Below are 24,203 nucleotides of genomic sequence, written 5' to 3' on the forward strand. Positions count from 1 at the left end.
AGTGGTTAAGAATCAGCCTGCCAATGCAAGGGACACAGGTTCAATCCCTGGCCTGAGAAGATCCCACCTGCTCCAGACCCACTCAGCCCATGCACCACAACTACCAAAGCCTGTGTGCCTAGAGTGCATGCTCCGCAACAGGGAAGACACCACAGCTAGAGAAAGCCCTCTCAGCCAAGAAGACCCTCCACAGCCGAAAAAAAAAAAAATATATATATATATATATATATATATATTTTTTTTTTTTTTAAGCAGAAGGAGGGGAACAGAAATTCATCCACAGGTCACTGACTACCCCCTAACACACACCCAGGCCAAGGGTGGTGGAAACCCAGAGCCCCCATTCTTTACCCAGGTCTCACTGCAAAAAAAAAAAAAAAAAGAGAGAGAGCAACATAGTTTCCAACACTGGCAAATGTTTTTCCCCAGAAAAGGTCTTTCTGCCTCAGTCCTCAAAATACCAAGGGTGAGTTTATTAGTACCTAAGTCGTACACAGCCCATTTTTATGTTGCTTTCAGATCTTAACATGCAATTTTTTTCACATATTTTCACGGGAGTGAGAGGCAGCCAATCAGAGTTTTAACAAAAACGTCCTATCCGTATGCGGCACCTTAAATTCAAGACGTTTGCACCTCTGCTCCCCCATGCCCAAAAGACTGAGAAAACCACCACCCAGTTCAGAACTGGATAAGTAGCTTTTTGCTGCTCTTGTTTTATACCATTGCTCACTTTCTCTTTTTATAAATTTAATTTAATTTATTTATTTGGTTGCACCAGGTCTTAACTGAGGCATGTGGGGTCTAGTTCCCTGATTAGGGATTGAACTCTGGCCCCCTGCATTGGCAGCGTGGATTCTTAGCCACTGGACTGCCAGGGAAGTCCCTGGATGAGCAGGTCTATCCCCACAAGAAGTATCTGGAGACAAGCCAGGACCTCTACACCTGCACAAACCCAGATCCACTAGGCCAAGGATGAGGACGGTTGAAGTTTAGACTCACCAGGAATTCCATTTTAGCTGATCCCAGGAACACAGACCTCAGCAACTAGCCTGTCTCTCCATCACCTCAGAGGTCCAAGTCACATCACTTTGTGGGAAGCTGGGGCCCATGTGGAGGAGGAGCCTGCACCCCCAGTGACAGGGTCAGGGAGGGGCTGACTCATGGACCAAGACCCGGGGTTGCAGCAATGGTTCCCAGTAGTCACACAGCACTGAGGCTTCAAGATGCATCCTGGGACAAACAGGAAGGTTTTGGGCAATTACTCACCCCCAATCCCTCCTACCCCACCACCCCTGCCCATGGGCCTGGACAGAATTCTCTCCCAGTAACTCCAGGCCTCACTGACTTTGCTTACTGTGGCTCAGATGCTCAGTCATGTCCAACTCTTTATGACCCTATGGACTGTAGCCCACCAGGCTCCTCTGTCCATGGGATTCTCCTGGCAAGAATACTGGAGTGGGGTATCCTCTGCCAGGGGATCTTCCCCACCCAGGGATTGAACCCAGGTCTCTCATTTCTCACAAACATGCCACCTTCTGCCTTCATCCTGCTCCAGACCTCCGTCATCTCTTTTTTCACAGAGCACAGTCAGTGAGGACGCCTTCTGACCTCAGCCCCCACCCCCAGCTCATTCTCTACATAGCAACTCAAGGAGAACCTTCTAGAACCTGACACAAGCACTTACCGGTCAAGCACATTGCCTCCGTCATGACTCCCACTGGATGAAGACCAGCCTCTGGCTGAGCCCCTGAATGACCTCCTCCTGCCCTGCTCCAGCCTCACTTCAAACCATCTCCCCCTGGCTCTCCGGCCCCAGCCTCAGCCCAGCTTCCGCCACTTCCACCATGGGCTCTCCCACTTCCTCTTCTGCCTCCCGGGCTCCGCACGCGCGTCCCCACCCCCGGCTGCGTCGCTGCTGGAACAATTAGTGCTGGGGAAAACACGAGGCAGTTTGACAATAGGAAGAAAAGGGGGACCCAAGAGAAGGAAGAGAAAGCTTTGGGCCGGGGTTGGGAGTCAGAAAAGATTTCTGGGAGGACACGGCACCTAAGCCAAGCCTTCCGGGGGCAGACCGGGGTTCTGACCAGAGCGTGAGTTGTGGGAGGGGCAGGGACAGGGGCCAGGGCCTCTCAGGAGGATGGCGCAGCCTATTTGGGTGACAGCCCACACCTAGTGTCACTAGAGGGCACACGTTGTGGCGTGGGGATTCGGTAGGGGATGTGGGTAGGGGAAGGATGCACCCTTGAAGGCTGGCTTCACTAATGTAGATCTCGACTCTGCCTAAGAGGACTTCCAGTTTTACTTTCTCAGGAAGAGGAACTTCTTTGTGTCCTTTTCCAACCAGTATTTTATTAAATGCTTTCCATGGCCCGGGTCCTGTGCAAAGAATCCAAAGCTGGACTGGCCCCAAACTGTGTCCTCCAGACCAGTGATTCCCCAAACTTGGCTAAGGAACAGAATGGGAGATTGCCACACAAATCAAGTCCTAGGCCCAGAAAATCACCTCTCTGTGACTTTCCTTAGCAAAGACAAGATAGGCTGAAATTCTCATAAAAGGATTCACTAAACCAAGAGAAAGCAAAAAGTATAAGTGCATAGAGTAGTTGAAATACACTTTTTTTTCTTTATGGCCACGCCTCGTGGCTTGTGGCTTCTTAGCAGTGAAAGCATGGAGTCCTAAAACCACTGGACTGCCAGGGAACCAGTCCCTTGAAGTATAACATAATTAGACTTTTCCACAGATTCCGAACCTCCCAAACCAAAAAGGTCATCTTTCTGTTCATACCCCCTTTTACAACAGTCAATCCTAAAGTAAATCAACCCTGAATATGCATTGGAAGGACTGATGCTCAAGCTTCAATACTTTGGCCAACTGATGTGAAGAGCTGACTCATTTTAAAAGACCCTGATGCTGGGAAAGATTGAAGGCAGGAGGAGAAGGGGACAACAGAGGATGAGGTGGTTGGATGGCATCACCGACTCAATGGACATGAATTTGAACAAACTCCAGGAGGTGGTGAAGGACAGGGAAGCCTGGTATATTGCAGTCCACAGGGTTGCAGAGACATGACTGAGTGACTGAACAACAGCTGAGAAATCTGCAAGCAAGCCCAAACAACAGTCATAATTTCCAAGTCCACTCACCCTCTTACCTGCCACCTTTGGAGATAATCAAGATATTCTGGTGGTGAAAACTATGTTCCTCCACGTTGTTGCCTCACCATCCATTATCCATGCATTCTCTCCCCATCTCTCTTCCCTTCCATGCCCCTCCAGTTTCAAACATAGTAAAGTAACAGAAGGCTGGAGCATGAAGCAGGGGGAGAAATTTTACATTTTAAGCATTTAATATTTTAATCAGCAGTTGCCAGCAAATGACAGATCAGGTGCAGCTTTTCTTAAGTAAATATTTCTAAATTCTCCTGCATTGGGGGGTTACCTAGGAAATAGCCTTTCTTGGATCTCTGGTTGGGAGAAATCCCTCCTGGCCTCTTCTGTATTTCTTCCTTTCATAAAGCAATTATATTTATTACCTTCTCTCATGGTGATTTAATCTAAACTGTGAAATCCTTAAAACCAGGGTAATTTTCTTGCTCATTTTTTCTCTACATAGCCAGTAGCATGCTGTGTTGTGTACAGGGCAGATGTCACATGAATGGCTGTCCACCAAAGTGAGTAAATGAGAAATGAGTAGCTGGGACTTCCCTTGCAGTCCAGTGGTTAATACAGGAGGTCCAACGTAGGGGGTGTGGGTTTGATCCCTAGTTGAGGAACTAAGGTCCCACATGCCATGGGATGTGGCTGGATTTTTTTTTTAATAAATAAATAGAAATGAATAGCAAAAGAGTACAAGTAACCTGAGAAAATTTCACTGAGGTGGTTGAGAAGGGTGCATGCAGATGCATTGCTAATTTCCTGTACTTCATTGTCTACAGAAATAGTTTTCCTGCCTTGGATCCACCCTTATAGCAATAGTGACATTTTTATGAAGCAGTGTTAAATCATGTGACCTCTGGAACTAAGATGGCCTCCATTTATAATTCTAGAAAATAGTTCACCAAAACTTCATTACTATACCAGGTCATCCATACTGTTGTGCTTGGGATTCACTGAGCTTCTTGGATCTTGTTTTCATCAAGTTTAGAAATTTTTCTGCCATTATTTCTTCCAATATTTTTTCTGTACCATCCTCTCTTTATATTTCAGAGATTCCACTTAGATACACGTTAGATTGCTTGAAACTGTACCACGACTTACTGGTGCTATTAATTCCACTACCACCACCCCACCCATCTCCCAGGTTTCATTTTGGATATCTTCTATTGCTATGTCTTCAGGTTTTTAAATGTAATGTCTAATCTTCAGTGAATCCCAGCCAGCATATTTTAAAATCTCAGACATCACTGTGTCATTGGGATCTTTTTAAATATCAAACATATATTCTGCTTCCTTTTTTTTTTTGAACACGGGCTTTATTTTTTAAAGCAGTTTTAAGTTCACAGCAAAACTGAGTGGAAGAGAGAGTTCCTATATACCCCCTGCCCCCCACATGTGCATAGCCTCCTCCGCTATTGACATCCCCGATCAGAGTGGTGCCTCTGTCACAACTGATGAGCCTATATTGATGCATCATTATCACCCAAAGTCCATGTTTACATTAAAGTTCACTCTTGGTGTTATATAGTTAATGAGTCTGAATAAATGTATAGTGAAATATATCAATATGTTATTAGATTTTTACTCATTGCTTTAAAAATCTGCTGTCCTTTGCCTTTTCATCCTCTAGTTCCTGAAATATGAAAGAGTTATGAGAACTGTTTTAGTGTCCTCGTCTGCAAATTCTAATATTTGTGTGGGTCCTGGGTCCATTTCAATGGACTGATATTTTTCCTGTTCATTTTCACGCCTGGTCATTTTTTATTGGATACCAGACATTGGAGATTTTACCTGATTGGGTGTTGGATGTTTTTTACATTCCCATAAATATTCGTAGGCTTTGTTCTAGGTGCCTTCTGGGTACTCCACACAATGACCCTGAATCATGAGGATTTCCAGTCTGGCTGCTGGGGAACAGGTACTGTTCCTGACAACAAGTGAGTTCTGAGGATTGCTCCCTCTCACCCATTCAAATGAGCCTTGCCTGCCTTGGAATGTTTCTCACACGCATGTACTGCTGAGTACTCCAGGAGAATTTTCTACAAACCTCCAGGCTTTTCTCTCTCATCTCCCAAGGACTACATTGTGAATTCTAGCCACCTTGGCTTCCCTGAACACCCAGTTTCATCTTCCCAGCTTGGGGACCCCACAGGGCACTCCCTGGGTTCCCCTCCTGGAGCCTCAACCTGAGGACTGTCTTGAGGCAGTAAAGCTGGGCAACCATGCAACTCACATCCCGAGTCTCACGTCCCTCGGGGAACACTGCCCTTTGTTGCCTCATGTCCAGAATCTTGAGAGCTGTAGTTTCATTGATCTTATCTTGCTTGTGATTTTAGGTTTTGGGTTTTTTTCTCCCCGCTCAGGCAGGACAGGAAGGTAAACACAGTCCCTTTTACTCTATCTTGGCAGGATAAAAGCAGAGTTCTACACCATTTATTTGTATGAAGTGTGGTCATTGTATAAGATAGAATGTCACACAACCCTGAAAGGAATGCCTTGACCAGTCACAAGAGACTGCATATTGCATGATTCTATTTATATGATGCATCCTGAAATAGGCAAATCTATACAGTCAGAAAGTAGATTAGTGGTTGCCAAGAGCTGGGGAAGTGGGAGGCTGATGGCTAAAAGGTATGGGGTTTCTTTTTTGGGTGATGAAAGTGCTCTAAAATCGACTGTGGTAATGATTGTATAACACTATGTGCATACTGAAAGCAATTAAATTGTACACTTTGGAGGAATTGTATGGTATATGAATTATACCTCAAAGCTCTCACAAGAAGGAAGGAAATACACTTGAGCTACAAGGGCTTAGTAAAGGTCAATTTTAAAAGCATGCGTGGGTGGGGGGTTAGAGGGGAAATCTGGGGGCAGAAGGATCCTCTGTGCATAGACTCTATTTATAATGACGTTTAAAAACATGCAAAACAATTGCCTAGGCGATGTTCAGGGTCGCATAGAGTCAGACACGACTGAAGCGACTTAGCAGCAGCAGCAGCAGCAGCAGCAGCAGCAGCAGCAGCAGCAGCAGCAGCAGCAGCAGCAGCAGCATAGTACAGAGAAATGGTCCACACACCAAAACCAGCTGCTGGTTCCCTCTGGAAGAATGCAGAGGAAATGAGGAAGTCACCAGGGGCGACGTGTTTCCCTTTTCTTCAAGAGCTTTCTTAAGAAGAAGCCTTGTCAGATAAATCAGCCCCATTTCCACTGATTGTGCCCCTCCATCCCTGGGCAGGCCCAGCACCCCACTGGGAACACCAGCCCCACGGAGCCCGATTTCCCATCTCTGAGGCAGAAAGACCACCAGAGTTTTAAAAACAACTCTTGAGCTTGTTTTTGGCTTCCCTTGGTAAAACTCAACTAGCCCATCACTCTTGCCCCTACTGTGTCTTCCTAAACCTTCCCAAAGCCGCAGAAAAACCTACCGAGCTGGTACAGGTGGACGTCAGCAGAACCTCGGGGGCCCAGTGGCGCCGCTGCTACTCTGCATCCAGGGTCCTCAGCCCTCTTTCTGCAGTCCATCAAGCCGCCAAACCCTGGCCACGAGTTCTTGCATTAGCTCAGCTACTGCCTCCAGTGAGAAATGCCAGCATCATGATAAGCCCCACCTGGGGACCTCACACCCGCTGCTACCACACCAGGAGGGGCTTAAACCACTTCATCAAACCCATCCTCTCACTCCAGCCAGTGCCCCTGCTTGAGCCCTCACTTTCTATTCAGCCTCACGCATGAACCAGCCCTGCTGGTCCCCCAGTGCAGAGAGACAGACCACTGTGGGCCAGGGCTGGGTGCAGGGCTGTGCTCAGGGGACCCCACCCAGCCTCAGGCTGGGGCTCTCAGGGCGCTGCCTGGCACCCAGGCCTTTGCCCTGCTAGTTCCTCTGCCTTGGATGGCTTCCCCGAACCCCGCCTGTTGCCTACTCATTCTTTTTAACTTAAAAAAAACTGTGAATCGTCACCTCTGTAAAGAAAAGCACAAATGTACAATGCAAAAAAGTCATGCTAAAGGGACACCTGGGTAACCAGCAGTCAGGTCAAGAAACAGAACACTTACCTGTTCTCTTAAAAAAAAAAAAAAATCTGAAACATTTTGAGCATGAAGTACAGAGAATAAGCATCTGCAGACCCTCCACTTAGCTCTGTGAACCTCTATTGGGTTTTTTGTACATGCTTCAGATGTTTTTTAGTGAGGTAAAGCCTTACAGACGGAAAAGCCCAGCCCTTAGGTAGCTTCTGGAGTCTAGGCCTCCCCCGCCTATTTCAGAGGAGCCAGCACCCTTGAAAAAAGAAGCTTGTTTTCCTGAGGTCATACAGCTCTGCACTTCCCTGTTTCATCACCCCACACGTATCCTTCCACATTTTCCCTTAATGGGAGCTTGAGGCTCTATCAGCATTGAAGCTGGCAGCTCTGTCCACTGCGAAAGAGGATGAGCCATACCCACTGCATGAACTCACTTCCATTTCTCCATTTAGTCTTCTGTGTGGACATTCAGTTGTTTCCAACTTTGCACTTTACAATGTGCCCAGGAAAAATCTTGCCTGTGTGGCCATCAATACTACGACCAAGACTTTCTCTAGCTACAAGATCTTCAGCAGTCCCCAAGGGTGTCAAGTTGCCTTCTGGAGGAATGAAGCCAATTTCCTTCCCACTCCTTGCTAATAGGGACCCACAGCTTCGTATCTCTGCAATACTTTGTATTAGCAGACTTTAAAAGTGTTGCTGGTCCAACAACCGGACCGACTCTTTCTTTGGACCTCAAGATTAAACGTCTCCTTTTCCAGGAGGTCTTCCCAGTTCCTGCTGCCCTCACAGGAAGAGCCGGCACCTCCTCTGTACACCCACAGCCTCAGCGGGCACACTGACCCCCACCTTCCCTAGTATCATAATTGCTTACAGACCTGCCTTCCCCAGGAAACCACGAACCTGTTCCTCATTTGCACAGATTGCCACCATCCTGCAGAATCCCTGACATACAGTCAGCGCTTACTAAATGCTCACAGAGTGAACTGATAGGTCTAGCCTTCATTTCAGAGTCCTGACCGCAAATGTACTAAAGAAGCATGCGGTGCAGGATCTGACCTTAGTGGCTGTTCAAGAAACATCAACCAAACCTGTGTATGTCTGCATCTCGGATGCTATTCGGGGGCCCCCAGGAGACTCTCCAGCTCTGCCTTGGAAACATGCTGGGGAAGGTCATGAGGGTCAAGGGATAGGTTTTCGTGTGGCCCTGAGATCAAACAAGAGGAGGTGGAGAAGGGTTGCCCTCCAGGGATCAGCCGCTCTTCCTGCTGCTGTGGCAACTTTCAATGGATTTTTGTGACAGTGGGAATTACTACCTTTCATGCCACTTGGTTTTAGTTTGTGCCAAGAACTGGGGGTATTTGACATTCTAATTTTCTTTTTCATAATTTAAAACCGCATGAAACCTACCTGCCACTCATGTCAATTTTAGACTCTCATTTTCCTACTGTAGAGCTGGCTGATGGCCCAAAGTCCAAGGCGAGGGAGGAGGGGAAGAGCCCTGTTGGAACCCACTCCTGACTCAAAATCCAGGGCTCTTCACTCCACTCCCATCCAGGAAAATTGTGTCCCTTTTCTGTAAGATTCCTGAATACTAGCCTGGGCCCAGCCATGCCTTGTACTTATAGCACTATTGTGAGGCAGACATGCTTGGAAACATGAAGATGTTCATGGAGTTAAGAACAATATTCTTAGATTTCCTAAGTACTCACTGGGTGCTGGGCTGCATGAAGAGTTTTCCAAGCTTTGGCCTCCTAACAACCCTATAAAACAGGTATGATTATGCACAATGACAGGAGAGGAAACCGAGGCTCAGAGAGGCCAAGTAAGGATGGATGGATGCTTGGATGGATGGATGGAGCGGAGGATGGGGCAGGCAGGCATAGAACCAGATCTGACTCCAAGTCTGCGTTTCACGGTTTGTCATCAGCGCCTCCACTTCCTGTCCCACGCTAGTCTGAGTCTGAGTATGGGTCCAATATAAACAGGGGCATTTGCTATCCAGCTATTACAAACTTGAGCCAGGGTTTAAAGGCAAACTTTTTTTTTTTTCCTTTAAAAAAAGCATACCTTGTTTCCAGAGTACTCAAGAACAATTAAGCTAACTAGACCCATTTTTAATGGAATGCAAGCATTTTGTGAAGTGAGTTATTTTTTAACTTGTCATTGACGCAAAATGCATCTAATTCGCTTTATTTTTTCTCAGCTCGTGATTTAAACCCAGGAAATGGCTCAGAGAGGTTTTGCCGATACTATTGATGGTGAGTTTCTAATGGGCTGTGGCTGGCTACAGCTGTCTTGCTCTTGAGCCAGGTCCCAACCCTAAGCTGGGGCAGTGGGCCAATGCCACTTGCCAGCTGGAGGACATTGATTTCTGAGTTCCTGGGGTTTGGTTACCCGCTGCTGCTAATGCCACAAAGCAGGACTGGCAGCCAACCCTGTTTTTACTTACTCTTTAGTGTGTCCCTGGAGCAGGGGCAAGGGAACTCATATCAGTCATTCACACCTTAGTAAGGAATAAATTGGGGGAAATGGGATTCTAATTGGGTGATGGATGCTAGGGAATGGGTTTGAGGTTTGGGGCAGTCCCGAGACCCTCTTAATGCCAGGGGAACTGTCTAGATGTGTAATCTCCACATCTCTGACTCTCTGCAAAATGGTCCTCAGGCACCTTGTTGCTGGAATATTTCCCCAGAGAGTAACGACAGTAGGTGGGTTGTAGCACTGAATATGGGTCTAGCACAAAACGAGTCGTCCCTGGGCCTGAGAGCCTGCCTCCCACCAGAGGGCGCTATAGCCACCCCAGCCGCTGCAGGCTCCCTCCCCTGTGCCTGTTTGACCCGCCAATCTTCTGCCTATGGTGGGCGCTCCCACAGGGGTACCAGGGTCCAGCAGTGGAGCATTCCTCACACAGGGGCTGGATGATACTGGTTGGTGACTTTGCCTTCCAGAGTGTGGCCTGCTCACAGCAGCATCTCCCTGCTCCAACAGGATAACTGGGCAAAATGCAGATTTCTGAATCTCAACCAAGTGACTCTCAGTCCTGGTGCCCATTGGATTGTGGGGCAATTTAGCAATACTGATGTGGGGTCCCCTCCAGAGATCACCTAGAACTAGACCCAGAGCAGCCTGGGCATCATGTTCCAGCCCACAGTCAGGGCTGAGACCTGTTGGTTAGAATCTGGCATAAAGGACGTGTCTTATCATGATGCACTGCATGCTGACTGAGAGCCACTGCCATGAAGGGGTTGTGGTTTGCGCAGCCCATTCATCCATCCTCCACTTTTGGGTGCCCTCATAAGCAGGCACATGGAACCACAGAGCGGAATCACTCTGAAGTTATGGTTCTCTAACTTGCTTGTCTCGATCCCTTTGCCCTGCACCACTTTCCACATCAGGGAAGTATTTAACCACCACCCCACCCCCCTAGCTGTTGAGAGTCCTGCTTGCTTCTGGTTTTCCCCAATTAATCCATGAGGTGGTGGGCATCCTGGTCCATTTCCTAGGGCCTCTGTGTGAGTCTCCCTTGGGTAACTGCTTGGGGAGAGGGACTGCTGACTCATGGGGTGGGTGCATTTTAGGTTTTAACTGAAACTGCCAAGGTGTCCTCCTGCAGTCTGGTCAGAAGGCCCAGGGGTTCCAATGTGCAACTGACAGGCTGCTGTCCTAAGCAGCTTTCATCCCCTTGAGGGGATGGGGTCACAGAGGCTGCTATTTATTAAGCATCTACTGTGTCTGGAGCCCATGGGATGCACTTACAGAAATCATCCTAGTCCACAAGCAGCATCATAGTTACAGGCACAACTTGGCAATATTACAAGTTTGGTTCCAGGACACCAAAATAAAGCATGAGTCACACAGAGTTTTTGGCTTCCCAGTGCATATAAAAGTTGTGTTTATACTGTAGTCTATTAAGTATGCAATAGCATTCGGCCTGAAAACAGTATACAGGGACTTCCCTGGTGGTCCAGTGGTTAAGACGCCACACTTCTATTACAGGGTGCATGGGTTCGATCCCTTATTGTGGAAGTAAGATCCCACATACTGTGCTTCAAGGCCAAAAAGTAAAATAATAACAAAATAATTTTAAAATTAAAAAATGTCCATACCTCACTTATATAGTACTTTACTGCTAAAAAATGCTAGCCATCATCTGAGCCTTCAGCAGCTCATAATCTTTTTGCTGGTGGAGGGTCTTGCCTTAATGTTGATGGTCGCTGACGGATCAAGGTGTTGGCGGCTTGAAGACTGAGGAAGCTGTGGCAATTTTTTTTTTAAAGCTGATCCCTTTTATTTAGAACCCCGCACCTCTTTGCTTTGATCAAGTCACATAGCTTTTCTTCAACTTAAAAAAAAAACATTCTACCTAAAATAGAGTTGTATTTTTTAAATAACAAATATACTGCCAGCTTGTAGAGCTGGGGAACTGGGTGCTGCGTATCAACTTCCATTATCATTTCTCCCCAAATGCTGCTGCTGCCGCCATTGGTGTTCATATGCTTCCTCTTGACGAAGCTGGCCATTCCTCACTATCAGCATTTATGTATTACCCACTCCATTGCTTCTTGGCCTTTGTTAGCATTTGATGATATCATACTTGCCATCAGCCCTTCAAGGTAATGGCTCAGACTGACTCCTTCACAGTAATTATGGCTTCATGAGTCAAAATAGTTTTTCTGAGTCTTGAGGATGTGGTTTGTATGTAAGTCTCCCATCTATTGAAACCATATTTGTAAGTGAAATATTTGTAGATTTAAATGCCATTGTTTTCTCTACAGGATCCACTACAGAATATTCTTGCACAGATGTTTTGGTTCTTGCTGCACCAATAATAGATTTCACAATGGAAGGCAGTCCCCACTCTGTGCTAAGTCTATGGCTGTGCAACTTTCCAGAGGGATCTATGTGTCTGTCCAGTACATCAACTCCAGCCACACTCAGGTTCAAAGGGTTTGAAATGCAGCTGTTGTAACAGTTTCCCATGGGTGGTCAAAGTCATGCTCCGAAGTCCAGATCTTCATGGTACTGGCGGCCAGCATAGTGTCTGGGCGGCACTAGTGGCAATTTCTTACAATAAGACAGCAATGAAGTTTGCTGTATCAAATGACTCTTCCGTTTATGAGCAATTTTTCTGTAGTACACAGTGCTGTTTGATAGCATTTTACTCACAGTAGAACTTGCAAACTTGGAGTCGGTTCTCTCAAGCCCTGCCACTGCTTTATCAACTACATTTATGTAATAGCATTCTAAATCCTTTCAACAATCTTCACAGCATCCTCACCAGGAGTAGATTCTGTTTCAAGAAACCAATTTCTTTGCTTGTCCATAAGAAGTAATCCCTCGTTCGTTAAAAGTTTTGTTGCGAAATTGCAGCAATTCAGTTATGTGTTCAGGCTCTACTTCTAGGGCTTCTGTGATTTCCACATCTGCAGTGACATCCTCCAGTGGAATCCTGAACCACTCAAAGTTACCCATGAGGGTTGGAATCAAATTCTTCCAAACTCCTGTTAATGTTGATGTTTTGACCCCCTTCCCATGGATCACATGGCATCTAGGATGGTAAATCTTTTCCAGCAGGTTTTCAATTTTCAGATCCATCAGAGGAAATCACTATCTGTGGCAGCTATAGCCTTATGAAAGGTGTTTCTTTTTCTCTTTTAAATTTTATTTTGGTTGTGCTGGGTCCTTGTTGCCTAGTTGCAGTGTGCCCGGGCTCCTCCTTCACTGAGGTGCACAGGCTCCCCACTGCAGTCACTTCTCTTCTTGTGGAGCACCGACTCCAGGTACACGGGCTTCAGTAGTCGGAGCACACGGACTCAGTAATCATGGCACGTGGGCTTAGTTGCTCCACAGCTTGTGGAATCTTCCTGGACCAGGGATTGAACCTGTGTCCCCTGCATTGGCAGGTGGATTCTTATCCTCTGTACCACCAGAGAAGTCCCTGAAAGGTAATTTTTAATAAGACAAGACTTGAAAGTCAAAATTACTCTTTGGTTCAGAGGTGGGATGTTGTTTCAGTGGGAACGAAAACAACATCAATCTCATACACACCTATCAGTCTTGAGTGACTAGGTACATTGTCAATAAGCAGTAATATTTTGAAAGGAATCTTTTTTTCTGAGCAGGTTTCAACAATATGCTTAAAGTGTTCAGCAAACCATGTCGTAAACAGATGTGCTATCATCCAAGCTTTATTGTTCCATTTACAAAGCACAGGCAGAGTAGATTTAGCATCATTCTTAAGGGCCCTAGGATTTTTGTAAATGTAAATGAGCACTGGCTTTGGCTTAAGCTCACCAGCTGCAATAGCCCCTAACAAGAGTCAGCTTGTCCTTTGAAGCTTTGAAGCCAGGCAATGACTTCTCTCTAGCTATGAATGTTCTAGATGGCATTTTCTTCCAAGATAAGGCTGTTTTATCTACAGTGAAAATCAGTTGTTTAATGTAATCACTTTGAGTAATTATCTTGGTTAGCTCTTCTGGATAACTTGCTGCAGCTTCTACAGCAGCACTTGCTACTTCTCCTTGCACTTCTTTGGAGAAAGGTCTTTTCTGAAACCTCGTAAACCAATCTCTGCTAGTTTCAAACTTTTCTTCTGCAGCTTGCTCACCTCTTTCAGCCTTCACATATCTGAAGAGAGGCCCTTACTCTGGGTTTCCCTGGCAGCTCAGACGGTAAAGAATCTGCCTGCAATGCAGGAGACCCAAGAATTCCATGGGCAGTGGAGCCAGGCAGGCTACAGTCTATGGAGTCCCAAAGAATCGGACATGACTGAGCTACTGACTGTGAAAGTCGCTGTCATGTCCGACTCTTTGCGATCCCATGGACCATACAGTCCATGGCATTCTTCAGGCCAGAATACTGGAGTGGGTAGCCTTTCCCTTCTCCAGGGGATCTTCCCAACCCAGGGATCAAACCCACATCTCCCGCATTGCAGGAAGATTCTTTACCAGCTGAGCCACAAGGGAAGCAACTAACACTTACTTTTTTTTTTTCAGGGCCTTACTCTAGATTAGGCTTTGGCGCAAAGGAATGCTATGGGTAGTTTGATGTTCTTTCCAGACCACTAACACTTTCTCTACATCAGCAGTAAGGCTGTTTCACTTTATCATTCATACAGTCATGGGATTAACACTTTAAATTTCCTTCAAGAACTCCTTTACATTCCCAACTTGGCTAACTGGCCAAAGAGGCCTAACTTTCAGCCTGTCTCAGCTTTCCACATGCCTTCCTCACTGAGCTTAATCACTTCTAGCTTTGGATTTAAAGCAATGTGCAACTCTCTCCTTTCACTTGAACATGTAGAAGCCACTGAAGCGTTGTTAATCGGACTAACTTCAAAATTGTTGTGTCTTGGGACTTTCCTGGTGGTCCAGTAGAGAAAAATCTTCTGATGCAGAGGACATGGGTTTGATCCCTGGTCACAGAACTAAGATCCCACGTGTCTTGGGGCAACCAAGCCTGCACGCTACAGCAACTGAGCCCGTGCAATGCAAAAAACTATCCTGAGTGTTGCAACTAAGACCCAACGCAGCCAAAAATAAATAATAAATATTTTTTTAAAAGAAAACATGTTAAAAAAGAAAACACAATACTGTTGTGTCTCAGAGAATAGGGAGGCCAAGGAAAGGAAGAGAGATGGGGGAACAGCCAGTCAATGGAGCAGTCAGAATACACATAGCATTTAAGGGTTAAGTTCTTTATATGGGTGCAGTTTGTGGTACTGCAAAATAATTACGATAGTAACATCAGAGATCACTGATCACCATGACAGATATAATAATTACCTAAAAATCTGAAACATCCAGAAAATCACCAAAATGTGACACAGAAACACAAAGTGAGCAACTGCCATTGGAGAAACAGCACTGATCGATTTGCTCCATGCACGGTTGCCACAGATTTTATATTTGTAAAGAGCATGATGTCTGCAGAGCGCACGAAAGTGAAGCGCAACAAAACGCGGTCTGCCTCTATCCCCAATTTTCAGTAAAGGAAACTGGAGCTCCAGGAGGCTGTCACATACTGAGGTCACACAACCAGGGACGTGCAGGGTTTGAAACCAGGGGCATGTGACAGCAGAGCCCTGCTCCTGCCCCTGCCCCCAGGACCTCCTGCATCTGTGTTAGTCCGCTTGGCACGAGGGTGAGGCCTGCTACACATTTGAGGTGGCACCGGAGCTTGCTGCTCTGCCAGCAAACCTGCTTGGCAAGTGGAGGGCTGTCTGCCTTTCTGGACCCCTGACCCCACTGAAAGTGTGACTCTGGGCCCAGCCACTACAGGCATTTCCTGGGCCACCAGGCAGGCCTGGTGCCTACTCAACTCTGGGAACAGGTATGGAGCTGCACGTCTTTGCAGGCAGTTTTGCAGCATCTCTGTAGCTTGCTCTTCTCTCTCTTAGGCTTCACCCAGGACCACTGGGTACTCAGCGTCAGTCTCCAAGGGGTCCCTCAGAGCCAGGAGCTCCACGAGGCAGCAGGGAGTAATGGTGCCCTTTTACAGATGAGGAACTGAGGCCCACCGAAGAAACTCATGGCAGTTACAGTGTGTGTGTGGTGGACTAAACACACACTCCCATTCTCCCTGCCACCCTCCACTGCCTCTGGCCGAAAAACTACTTATTCCCCCAGCCCACGCTGGAGGAAATGAGGTCTGGGTGCACGGCCCCACCTTGGAGCTGCAGAAAGATGGCGAGAGGCTCTGAATTCACACACCAACTGTATTTCTGTTCTAATGGACCAACCCAAGGTTTTCTGGGGCCTGGGCAGCAGAGGTGGGGAACAGGGGTCCCCAGGCTCCTTCTCTGGGCTCTCACAGCCCCAGCGTGCCCCAGCACAGCCCATGTCACCCAGTGTCTCCCCAACCTGACTGTCAGCCCAAGGGGACAAAGCCCCACTTCTGGACGCAGAGCAAGGATTCAAGTGTTTCCTGAGAAGATGGCAGGCAGGGAGAGGGGAAGGGGACACTTGGTCTCTTCGGGGAAGGTTTGACACCCCCAGCCCCCGCCCCTGGCCAGCACCAGCCCCCCTCCACATCCGACTCCTCTCCAGCTGTGGAAACTTGCACCTCAGCTCAGAAAAATGAACTTGCTGGAAGCCACCTCCTTGGCTGCCAGGGCCAGCCCAATCAGGCTCTGGGGGCACCTCACCTACCACCAGGGATGAGAGCTCGGGGGGCTGGACCTGGGGGGCTGGACCTGAAGGGCTGGAGGGCGGACCCTCCCCAAGGCTTGTGCCCCAAGAGACACAGACAAGAAGAAACAGGAAGCCGAGAGCAGGCAAGAGGTGGTGGGGACAGAGACCTGCAGGCTTGGGGGGCAGCGGCCACCCCCAGTTTCCTGGCTCCACCAGGGCACACTGGGGCAAGGCTCTTGACCCCGATCCGGCCACTCGGCATTTCATCCTTTTTCTCCTACCTTGCTCCCCTCCCTGTCCCCAGGGCTCCTGGGGAATAGATTCTAGAACTCAGACACAGACTCCTCTGTGGCAAGGGCGGGGACAAACTTGAGGAATTACACTGAATAACTCAGGCCCATTGTACAGATGAGGAAACGGAGATTTTGGATGATTAAGTGACATCTGAAAAGCCACATCTTTTGGCTCCTCTGCGATTTGAATCCACAACTGCCTGAAGTCTGAGCTGTATTTCCTTCCTCTCCCCTCCTCTCCGCCCGTCTGGGCTGGCCTCGCCACCTTTGCTCACGTCTTCTGGCCAGGCCTTGCACTGTCCTGCTCTTCCACGCTCGCCCCTCATTCTTCTGAGATGGATTTTCTGTAGCTGGTCCCATCACCCCAAAGAGACAACTGGGGCTCCCTCAGCCGCCCAGAACAGTGTTCTGCTTTTGGCCCCCAGCTCTGGAGCCAGAGGAAACCCATAAATACAAACACATTTGCATGAAAGCCCAGGGGTTCTGCATCTGCAGCTAACAGCTAGGTTTAGCGTCCAAGACAGCTGCCGGAAGCGGGAGCAGCGGCCACCAGCTTCCTGGGACAAATGTGTCCCAACAGCCAGGTCGGTACCACTTGGTGTTTATTTAGACAGACAAATCAAAGCACCTGGTGGTTCAAACAGCTTGTGCTCCTTTTTCTTTTGGAGGGGGGTAGGAGGTCGGAAGGGTGTGTGTCATATATATATAATACATATATTTTAAAAGATCAACGTATCACCCCCACATTTTTTTCTCTACTGAGCAATATATACAGCCCATATATATATATATATGTATGTGCATATATATATAATATATATATATTTCAATAGATAACTACATTCAAGTCATGAAACACAGGATTTACAATTTCCCTCTGAGGGCAGAGGAAAAGCAAATTCACACACAATTCACAGAGGAAGTACCATGAAAGCCCAGCTGGACAGGAGCTGAGGCCCCTCTGGGGGACATGGGGGGCAGGCAGCAGCAGAAATCACGACAGCTGCACGGTTGCTTATCGTGGGGGGCAGGCAGGTGTTGATGAAGTGTGGGCGCCACCTGCGCTGCCGGGTCGGCAGGTGGTGCTGGCTGACCCAGGCTCCCGGGCTGGGATGGGCTTTTGGGGCACACGTTCAGGAACCTCAGTTTTCCAGGAGCCTCTCAAATTTGGGGTTCACGAAGGAGAAGCCAGCAAATGCTGTTTGGTCCATGGACTCGATGAGGTTCTTGTCGCTGTAGGAGAGGCGCGGCTTCTCATTCAGGAACTCCTGGTCGAAGTTGCTGTAGTCTCCAGGTGACTTCTGCAAGCAGAGGGTAGGGGTGTGTAAGCAGGACTCAAAGGGCGAAGGTTCCTGGGGTTCCAGGGACCCACCCCTGGGGCCAGAATCCCTGCTGGGCTGGGCCAGGCAGAGCCATCCTTATTGAGAACAGAAAAGGGAGCCTCTCTGCTGGAAGGGGGATGCTGTTACCCAAGGGGCTGAAGGAAACCAGCAGGGGGCCTGGAGGAGGAAACGTGGGCATTTGCCCAAGCAGGCAATACAGCCCTGGGTCAAACCCCTTCCACCACCTGTTTCTGTAGGTCCCACCAGCTCAGATTGGATTTTGCATTTTTAAATGTTTAGGAAAAAAAACAAAAGGAGAATAAAATTTCATGACATGTGAAAATTAAATGAAATTCAATGGTTCAGTATCCATAAATAAAGCTTTATTAGTACACAACCATGCCTATTAACTGACATGCTGCTATGTCTATGGCTACATCTATGGCCACTTTGAGACTAGCTGGCCTGAAAAGCCTATAGTATTTCCTATCAGGCTGTTCACAGGAAAAATCTGCCAACTCTGCTTCTCAGGGTACAGTGAAAGTGTGATAGAAAGAGGTCTCAAGCTGGTGGCCCTCAGGCCAAACTGAGCTGCAGGTACAACCATTTTGACTAGCCATGAGTTTTAATGGCATTTGAGCCAATTTTCTTTTGGCCACACCACGTGGCTTGTGGGATCTTAGCTTAGCCAGGGATTGAACCTGGCTCCTAGGAAGTGAAAGCTCAGAGTCCTAACCATTGGACTGCCAGGAAATTCCTGAGCCGATATTTTTAAATTAGGAAATATGACATCAAAATCAAGTTTTGGGGACTTTCCAAATCATGGGTTCAATTCCTGGTTGGGGAAGTAAGAGCCCATGTATTGTGCGGTGTAGCCAAAAAAATTTTTTAAAAATCCAGGTTCCTGGCTTCTTTGAAAAACTGACAGAGCAGAGCAGTTTGGGCCAGCTTCCTGGCAGGTCTGTTAACTCTTGGTGCTGAAACCCCTTGGGGCCAGCTCATCACAGGCCCCTACCTCTTCCTTCCGAGAGGGATTGCTGCTGATTAGCACATATGCCTGGTGTTGTTTAAAATCAGTCCATCCCTCTTTCTATCAAAAGCATGACAGTAAACGCAGGCTGTGGGATATTCCTACAGCCTGCCTTGCCTGGTAGTAATGTGCCCAGTGCAGGAGGCAGCAAGTTTTAGGTCCCTGGAGTCGGCGGAGTTCTCTGCGGTTTTAAAACACAAACACTGGAGCGTGTTACACAGGCTGCTAGGTGGTAACAGCGTCCTCAAGGAGCGAGGGGAGGCAAAGGAGAGAAAGAGGAAGGGAGGAAAGAGCTGTGATCAGAGAAGGGCCTTGGTGTCCGACTTCTGAGAAGTCCAGCCTGCCTCTGCTCTCCTGCTCGCTCCCGGCGGCTTCTCTAAATTCTAGGCTGTTGTGTACAGCAACCTTGCTTTCCCTAGAAAGCATCTGGCCCCAGCCTGGCCGGGCCTCCTCAGCCCTGCCCACATCTCATTTCCTCTCAGACCTACTCCAAACTCTGGATCCTGGCTCCTGCCGACAGACCCTCCTCATGGCAACTGGTTGTGTGTGGCCTTGTGACATCTCTCATACTGATGCCTTTTATCATAAATGATCATCGGCATGCAAGTTTCTTATCTCTCTGAGGAGCTGGGGCCCTCCAGTTCTGGGACTGGGCCTCCTACTCTGCTGTGCACGCAGCCCAGCTCAGCGCTCTGCACTCAGAAGGCACTCAGCATTTTCTATATTTATTGCAAAACGGATTGAATGGGTGGATGGATAGATGGAGGGAGGGAGGCCTTAACTCTGATTACCAAAGCATACTCCCCTGCACACAGTGGGTGTTAAAGAATGTATGGTTGGACTTCCCTGGTGGCACAGTGGATAAAAATCCACCTGCCAGGGCAGGGGACATGGGTTCAATCCCTAGTCTGGAAAGATTCCACAATGCCTCAGAGCAACCAAGCCCGTGCACCACAGCTACTGAAGTCTGTGCGCCTGGAGCCTGTGCTTCGCAGCGAGAAGCCACCACTACGAAAAGCCCACGCACCACAACAAAGAGCAGCCCCCGGTTGCTGCAACTAGAGAAAGTCTGCATGACGCAATGAAGACTCAGTGTAACCATAAATAAATAAATAAAAGAGAATGCATGGTAAAGGGTGCTGGATCCACTGTTACCAAATGTTTGTTGAATGACTGACTGACTGAGGAGAGACCATGAGAACACAAGGGTAGAGACTGTGACTCAGCCTGCCAGAAGGGCTGGGAAAGCGGATTTGTCAGAAGAAGGGAGAGGAGGAGAGCATGGAAATGAGGCAGGAGGGAGGAAGGGCAAAGCAGGAGGAGCGCACCCGGGAAGGCAGTAGGGGCAATGTGGAGTGGCAGCCCCACCAGAGTAGGATTACATACCACTCTGGGCTTGAAGGGTGGCTCCACTGCACGTTTCTCCAGCAGAACCCAGTTGATGGTCTTGAAGAAGGGGTGGATTTTGATGTTCCCTGTCACTCCCAGCCTCTTGCTTACGTCCCGTTCAAGCAGCTGCAACCCAGCAAAGGAACCTGGTTAGCACCCAAGGGCTGCAGGAAATGGGTTCCTCAGAAAACCCCCAAGCAGGCCCAGGGGTACCCGGACCAGTCTGGCTCAGCCCGGCATCACACCCCAGAGCCTCTGGGGTGGAGGAATCCTCTCTTGTCTCTGCTCCCAAGTCTGCATGGATGGGGGCTGCTGGGACTCTCAGAGGCCTCCTGAGACCTGGTATCTGCCAGCCCCCACCCCAGACCAGCCCGGCCCAGGGCCTCCCACCTTCTCCAGGATGTCCTTGGACTCCCTGGTGATCCAGCGAGGATAGTACGGTGAGTCCAAACGGATGGACTCGAAGAGCTCGTCCTCATCGTCACCATGGAAGGGGGACTGACCAATGAGCATCTCGTAGAGAAGGACTCCGAAGGACCACCAGTCCACAGAGAACGAGTATTTTAGGCCCTGCAGGATCTGGAGCAGACAAAGTGTGGGAGCTGAAGGGGCTCCGGAACACAAGCCCGGCGGGATCTCCTCAGCCCCTCAGTTGCGGCCCAGACATCACAAGTCACGCCCACCCTGTGGAGGCAAGGTGTTGGCTGGGGCGGGGAGGGTGCCACTCACCTCGGGGGCGATGTAGTCAGGGGTGCCGCAGAAGGTGCTGGCCTGTTTGTCCCCGGACATGTTCTCCTTGCACATGCCGAAGTCGGCAATCTTGATGTGGCCGCTGTGGTCCAGCAACACATTGTCCAGCTTGAGGTCCCTGAGGGGAAAGGACAGGAGAAGGAGTTATTAGGGCCCACTCCCCTCCTCCAGGCAGCTCCCTCCCATGTCCCCACTGTCAGTCTAGCACGCTCCCGCAGGGAGGGGGGAATGAGGAAGAGGAGGGCAAAGAAGTGCTAAATGTAAGTGCTTCCTGCAAGCTGGCTACTGCGTTTGACACACACCATCCTACTTGCCTAGAGTGAGTCTAGGCATGGACAGCATGTTATAATGTGCATCTCACACCACCTTTTAAAGTCTAGACCCTAGTACTCAGTACACACTGTCCCATGGACTGGTTTCCCACTTGACGACATCCCCTGGCATCATCCACAACAGCACAGAGCCCGGCCTCTTCCTTTGGCATGGATACATATTAACGGCAGGATAGGACTGTCGTTTGTTGGGTGAGAATTTATGAAACCAGTCCCTATGGGTGGAAGTTCAGAGTGCTTGGATAGGGCTTTAGAGGGGCTTTACAGGGAGACACCATAGGGAGAGAGACACCATACCAGTCCATGCTGTGCTCCCTGACTGGCATCGAGTATGCTTGGGGATTTCCCAGTCCCTGGAGCTGTGCTAGCCTCAGCTAAGGGGCCACAAGGAATTCTAGCAATGGAGTAGGTGGTTTAGGCAAATACCCAACTAAAAGACCGACTCCATGCAGAGAGGGGGCCAAAGCTGGACTGGGCCCCATTCAGAGCACTTCAGAGGATATGATGTGGTTGGGGCCTCTCCTCCTAAACACCCCCTCATCTCCCAATCCCCGCACCTGTAAATGATCCCTTTCTGGTGCAGAAACTGTAGTCCACAGACTATCTCAGCTGCATAAAACCTGGATGAGACAACACACACACACATATACGGTGTCCTGAGATTTCTGTGAGCAGCCCGTTTCTCCCTAGGTCTTCTTCTGTCCCCCCAGGGACAGGAAATGCTGTGCATAACTTCACAGACAACCTGGGCCTCATCAAGTGCATCTAGTGTCAGGCAAGTAGCGGCTGGTAGCCAAGACAGGAAAGAAAATTAAGAAGGAAAAAGCTCCAAAGGAGACTATCCTCTGTCTTAAGAGTATATGTGTTTATACAGATATGCCTATGTGCACACACACAGTTTAGCGATGCATGCAGGTTTAAGGGGCCACCCACCTGGGTCCTGCATTGAATAAGATCACCCACCTGGCTGAGGCCCAAGGAGGGGACAGGATCTGGCATATGACCAGGCTGGGTTCCCAGCCACAGCTCACCCACCACCCCTGGCTTCCCACACTGGGCAAGGGATGGCCCAGGCCACCCCAAGTCTCTCCAACCCCATCTCCAGCCCAGGCTAGCTTCTCCAGGGGGCAAAGAGAAGGAATGGAAGGCAGGCAGGCAGAGGGCTCTTCCCCTCATGGGGCCTCGCGTACGTGGCACGGGAGAGCTCGAAGCGGCCTTTGTCCTGGATGTGGTACATCAGGTCGCCCCCATTGAGGAACTCCATCACAAAGAACAGGTGGTCCTGCAGGGGCGGGAGGATGGTGACCAGGGGGACAGAAAGCGAAGGGGGGCACCCTGACAGGATCACCAGGGGCAGGCCCTAACAGGAAGCAGGGAACAACTCTGCCCTGAGGGACCTGCAGGGGGAAGAATGACCCTGCCCTGAGACATCTGAGGATGGGCGATCTCAGCCCTGCCTTCAGGGATCTGAGGAAGAAGGGATCCTGTTCTGGCGAGTCTCAACGGGAGATACGACCCTGACCTGAGCAACTGAGGAGGGCTGTGGGCCAGGGGCACTGACAGTGGGTGGGCCAGGCACCTTGGTCTGGAAGGTGCAGAAGAGGTGGGTGAGAAACGGATGATCCCCGGCGAGCGCCAGCACCCGCTTCTCCACCATGGTGCACTCCACGTCATCATCGATCAAGACCACGTCTTTCTTGAGAGCCTTGATGGCGAAGAATTCCTTTTTGCCCTTCAGCTCTGCGAGCAGCACCTGATGGATGTAAGAGGGGTGCTGAGCAGGAGAGGGCCAGAACCAAGCCCAGGGTGCATGGCCCCACCCAACTGGGAAGCAGACAGAGAGGGTGGGAAGGAGGTGTCCCCGGGATTCTGGGCTCAGGTGGCTCAGGCTGCCTACCCCGAGGCCATGGGGCCCTCACCTTCCCGAAGCTGCCTTTGCCCAGGACCTTGATGAAGGTGAAGTTGTCAATGCTGCACTTGGCGCTGCTCTCCCAGATCTTGCCGTAGGTCCCAGTTTCTGCCAAGACACAGCCGCTTCCGACTCTGGTCTCTGCCCGGAGGCTCAGAAGGTGGCCCTGCCCTGCTGGATCCCTCCCAGCAGAGAGGCCTCCTCTACAGGTGCGTTCGACTGTGTGGGGGACAGGACCCCATGCTGGTGGGGGAGGGGAGGGGCTTTCTTGGAAGGCATGGGCATAGCTTTACCTGAAAGATCATCTCCAGAGACTCCTGGCTTCTTCTCAAAATTCTGGTAGATCCCAACAGTGTCTTGGGTTTCTGTTTCCTTCCTTAAAGATCTCTGGAGGAGGGGGTGGGGGTTGTGGGGAGGCGCCCAGAGGTCATAGCATGGTCAGAACTCCCAACGCAGAGGGAGGACCCCAACCATCCATAACTCCACCCTCAATACCAATGGGGGACAGCGAGGGGCAGAGCCCAGGACCCCTAGGTGGTGCATGTACATGTACACATGTGCGAGAGAGTACACACAGAGACACACACACACACACTTCTAGCACAGAGATGCCTTGGAGGTCTGAAAGGCACTGGTTACAAACAAAAGTTTTGGAAATTGAATCCTACGTGCCCAACCACTTAATAGAACCTTGTTGTTGTTGTTTTCCTTCACTTGTGATAGATTCTACAGTTTTAAAGTTTTGTGATTCTACAGTTTTAAAGTTTTGTGATTCTACAGTTTTAAAGTTTTAACAGTTTTAAAGTTTTGTGTATTCTTCAAGCTCCACCCACATACCCAAACACACACACACACAAAACACAAACAT

General features: G+C 49.1%; 1 protein-coding gene and 1 pseudogene across 2 annotated transcripts in view; both read right to left on the minus strand.

Moving 5' to 3' along the window:
• Positions 11,630-12,197, minus strand: LOC102171200 (annotated as a pseudogene).
• Positions 17,188-24,203, minus strand: part of PRKCD (protein kinase C delta) — a 30,923-nt gene continuing 23,907 nt past the window's right edge. For both annotated transcript variants that reach the window (XM_018067051.1, XM_018067050.1), the window contains exons 11-19: positions 23,629-23,722; positions 23,346-23,443; positions 23,006-23,179; positions 22,617-22,708; positions 21,984-22,046; positions 21,074-21,212; positions 20,735-20,923; positions 20,342-20,470; positions 17,188-17,904 (exon numbers count right to left, since the gene is read on the minus strand). In XM_018067051.1, coding sequence (XP_017922540.1) covers positions 17,746-17,904; positions 20,342-20,470; positions 20,735-20,923; positions 21,074-21,212; positions 21,984-22,046; positions 22,617-22,708; positions 23,006-23,179; positions 23,346-23,443; positions 23,629-23,722 — 1,137 coding nt within the window. In that variant the 3' untranslated portion in view covers positions 17,188-17,745. The remainder of the gene's footprint in view (positions 17,905-20,341; positions 20,471-20,734; positions 20,924-21,073; positions 21,213-21,983; positions 22,047-22,616; positions 22,709-23,005; positions 23,180-23,345; positions 23,444-23,628; positions 23,723-24,203) is intronic.

Source organism: Capra hircus, chromosome 22 (genome assembly GCF_001704415.2).
Source record: "Capra hircus breed San Clemente chromosome 22, ASM170441v1, whole genome shotgun sequence".
NCBI classification, from domain to species: domain Eukaryota; kingdom Metazoa; phylum Chordata; class Mammalia; order Artiodactyla; family Bovidae; genus Capra; species Capra hircus.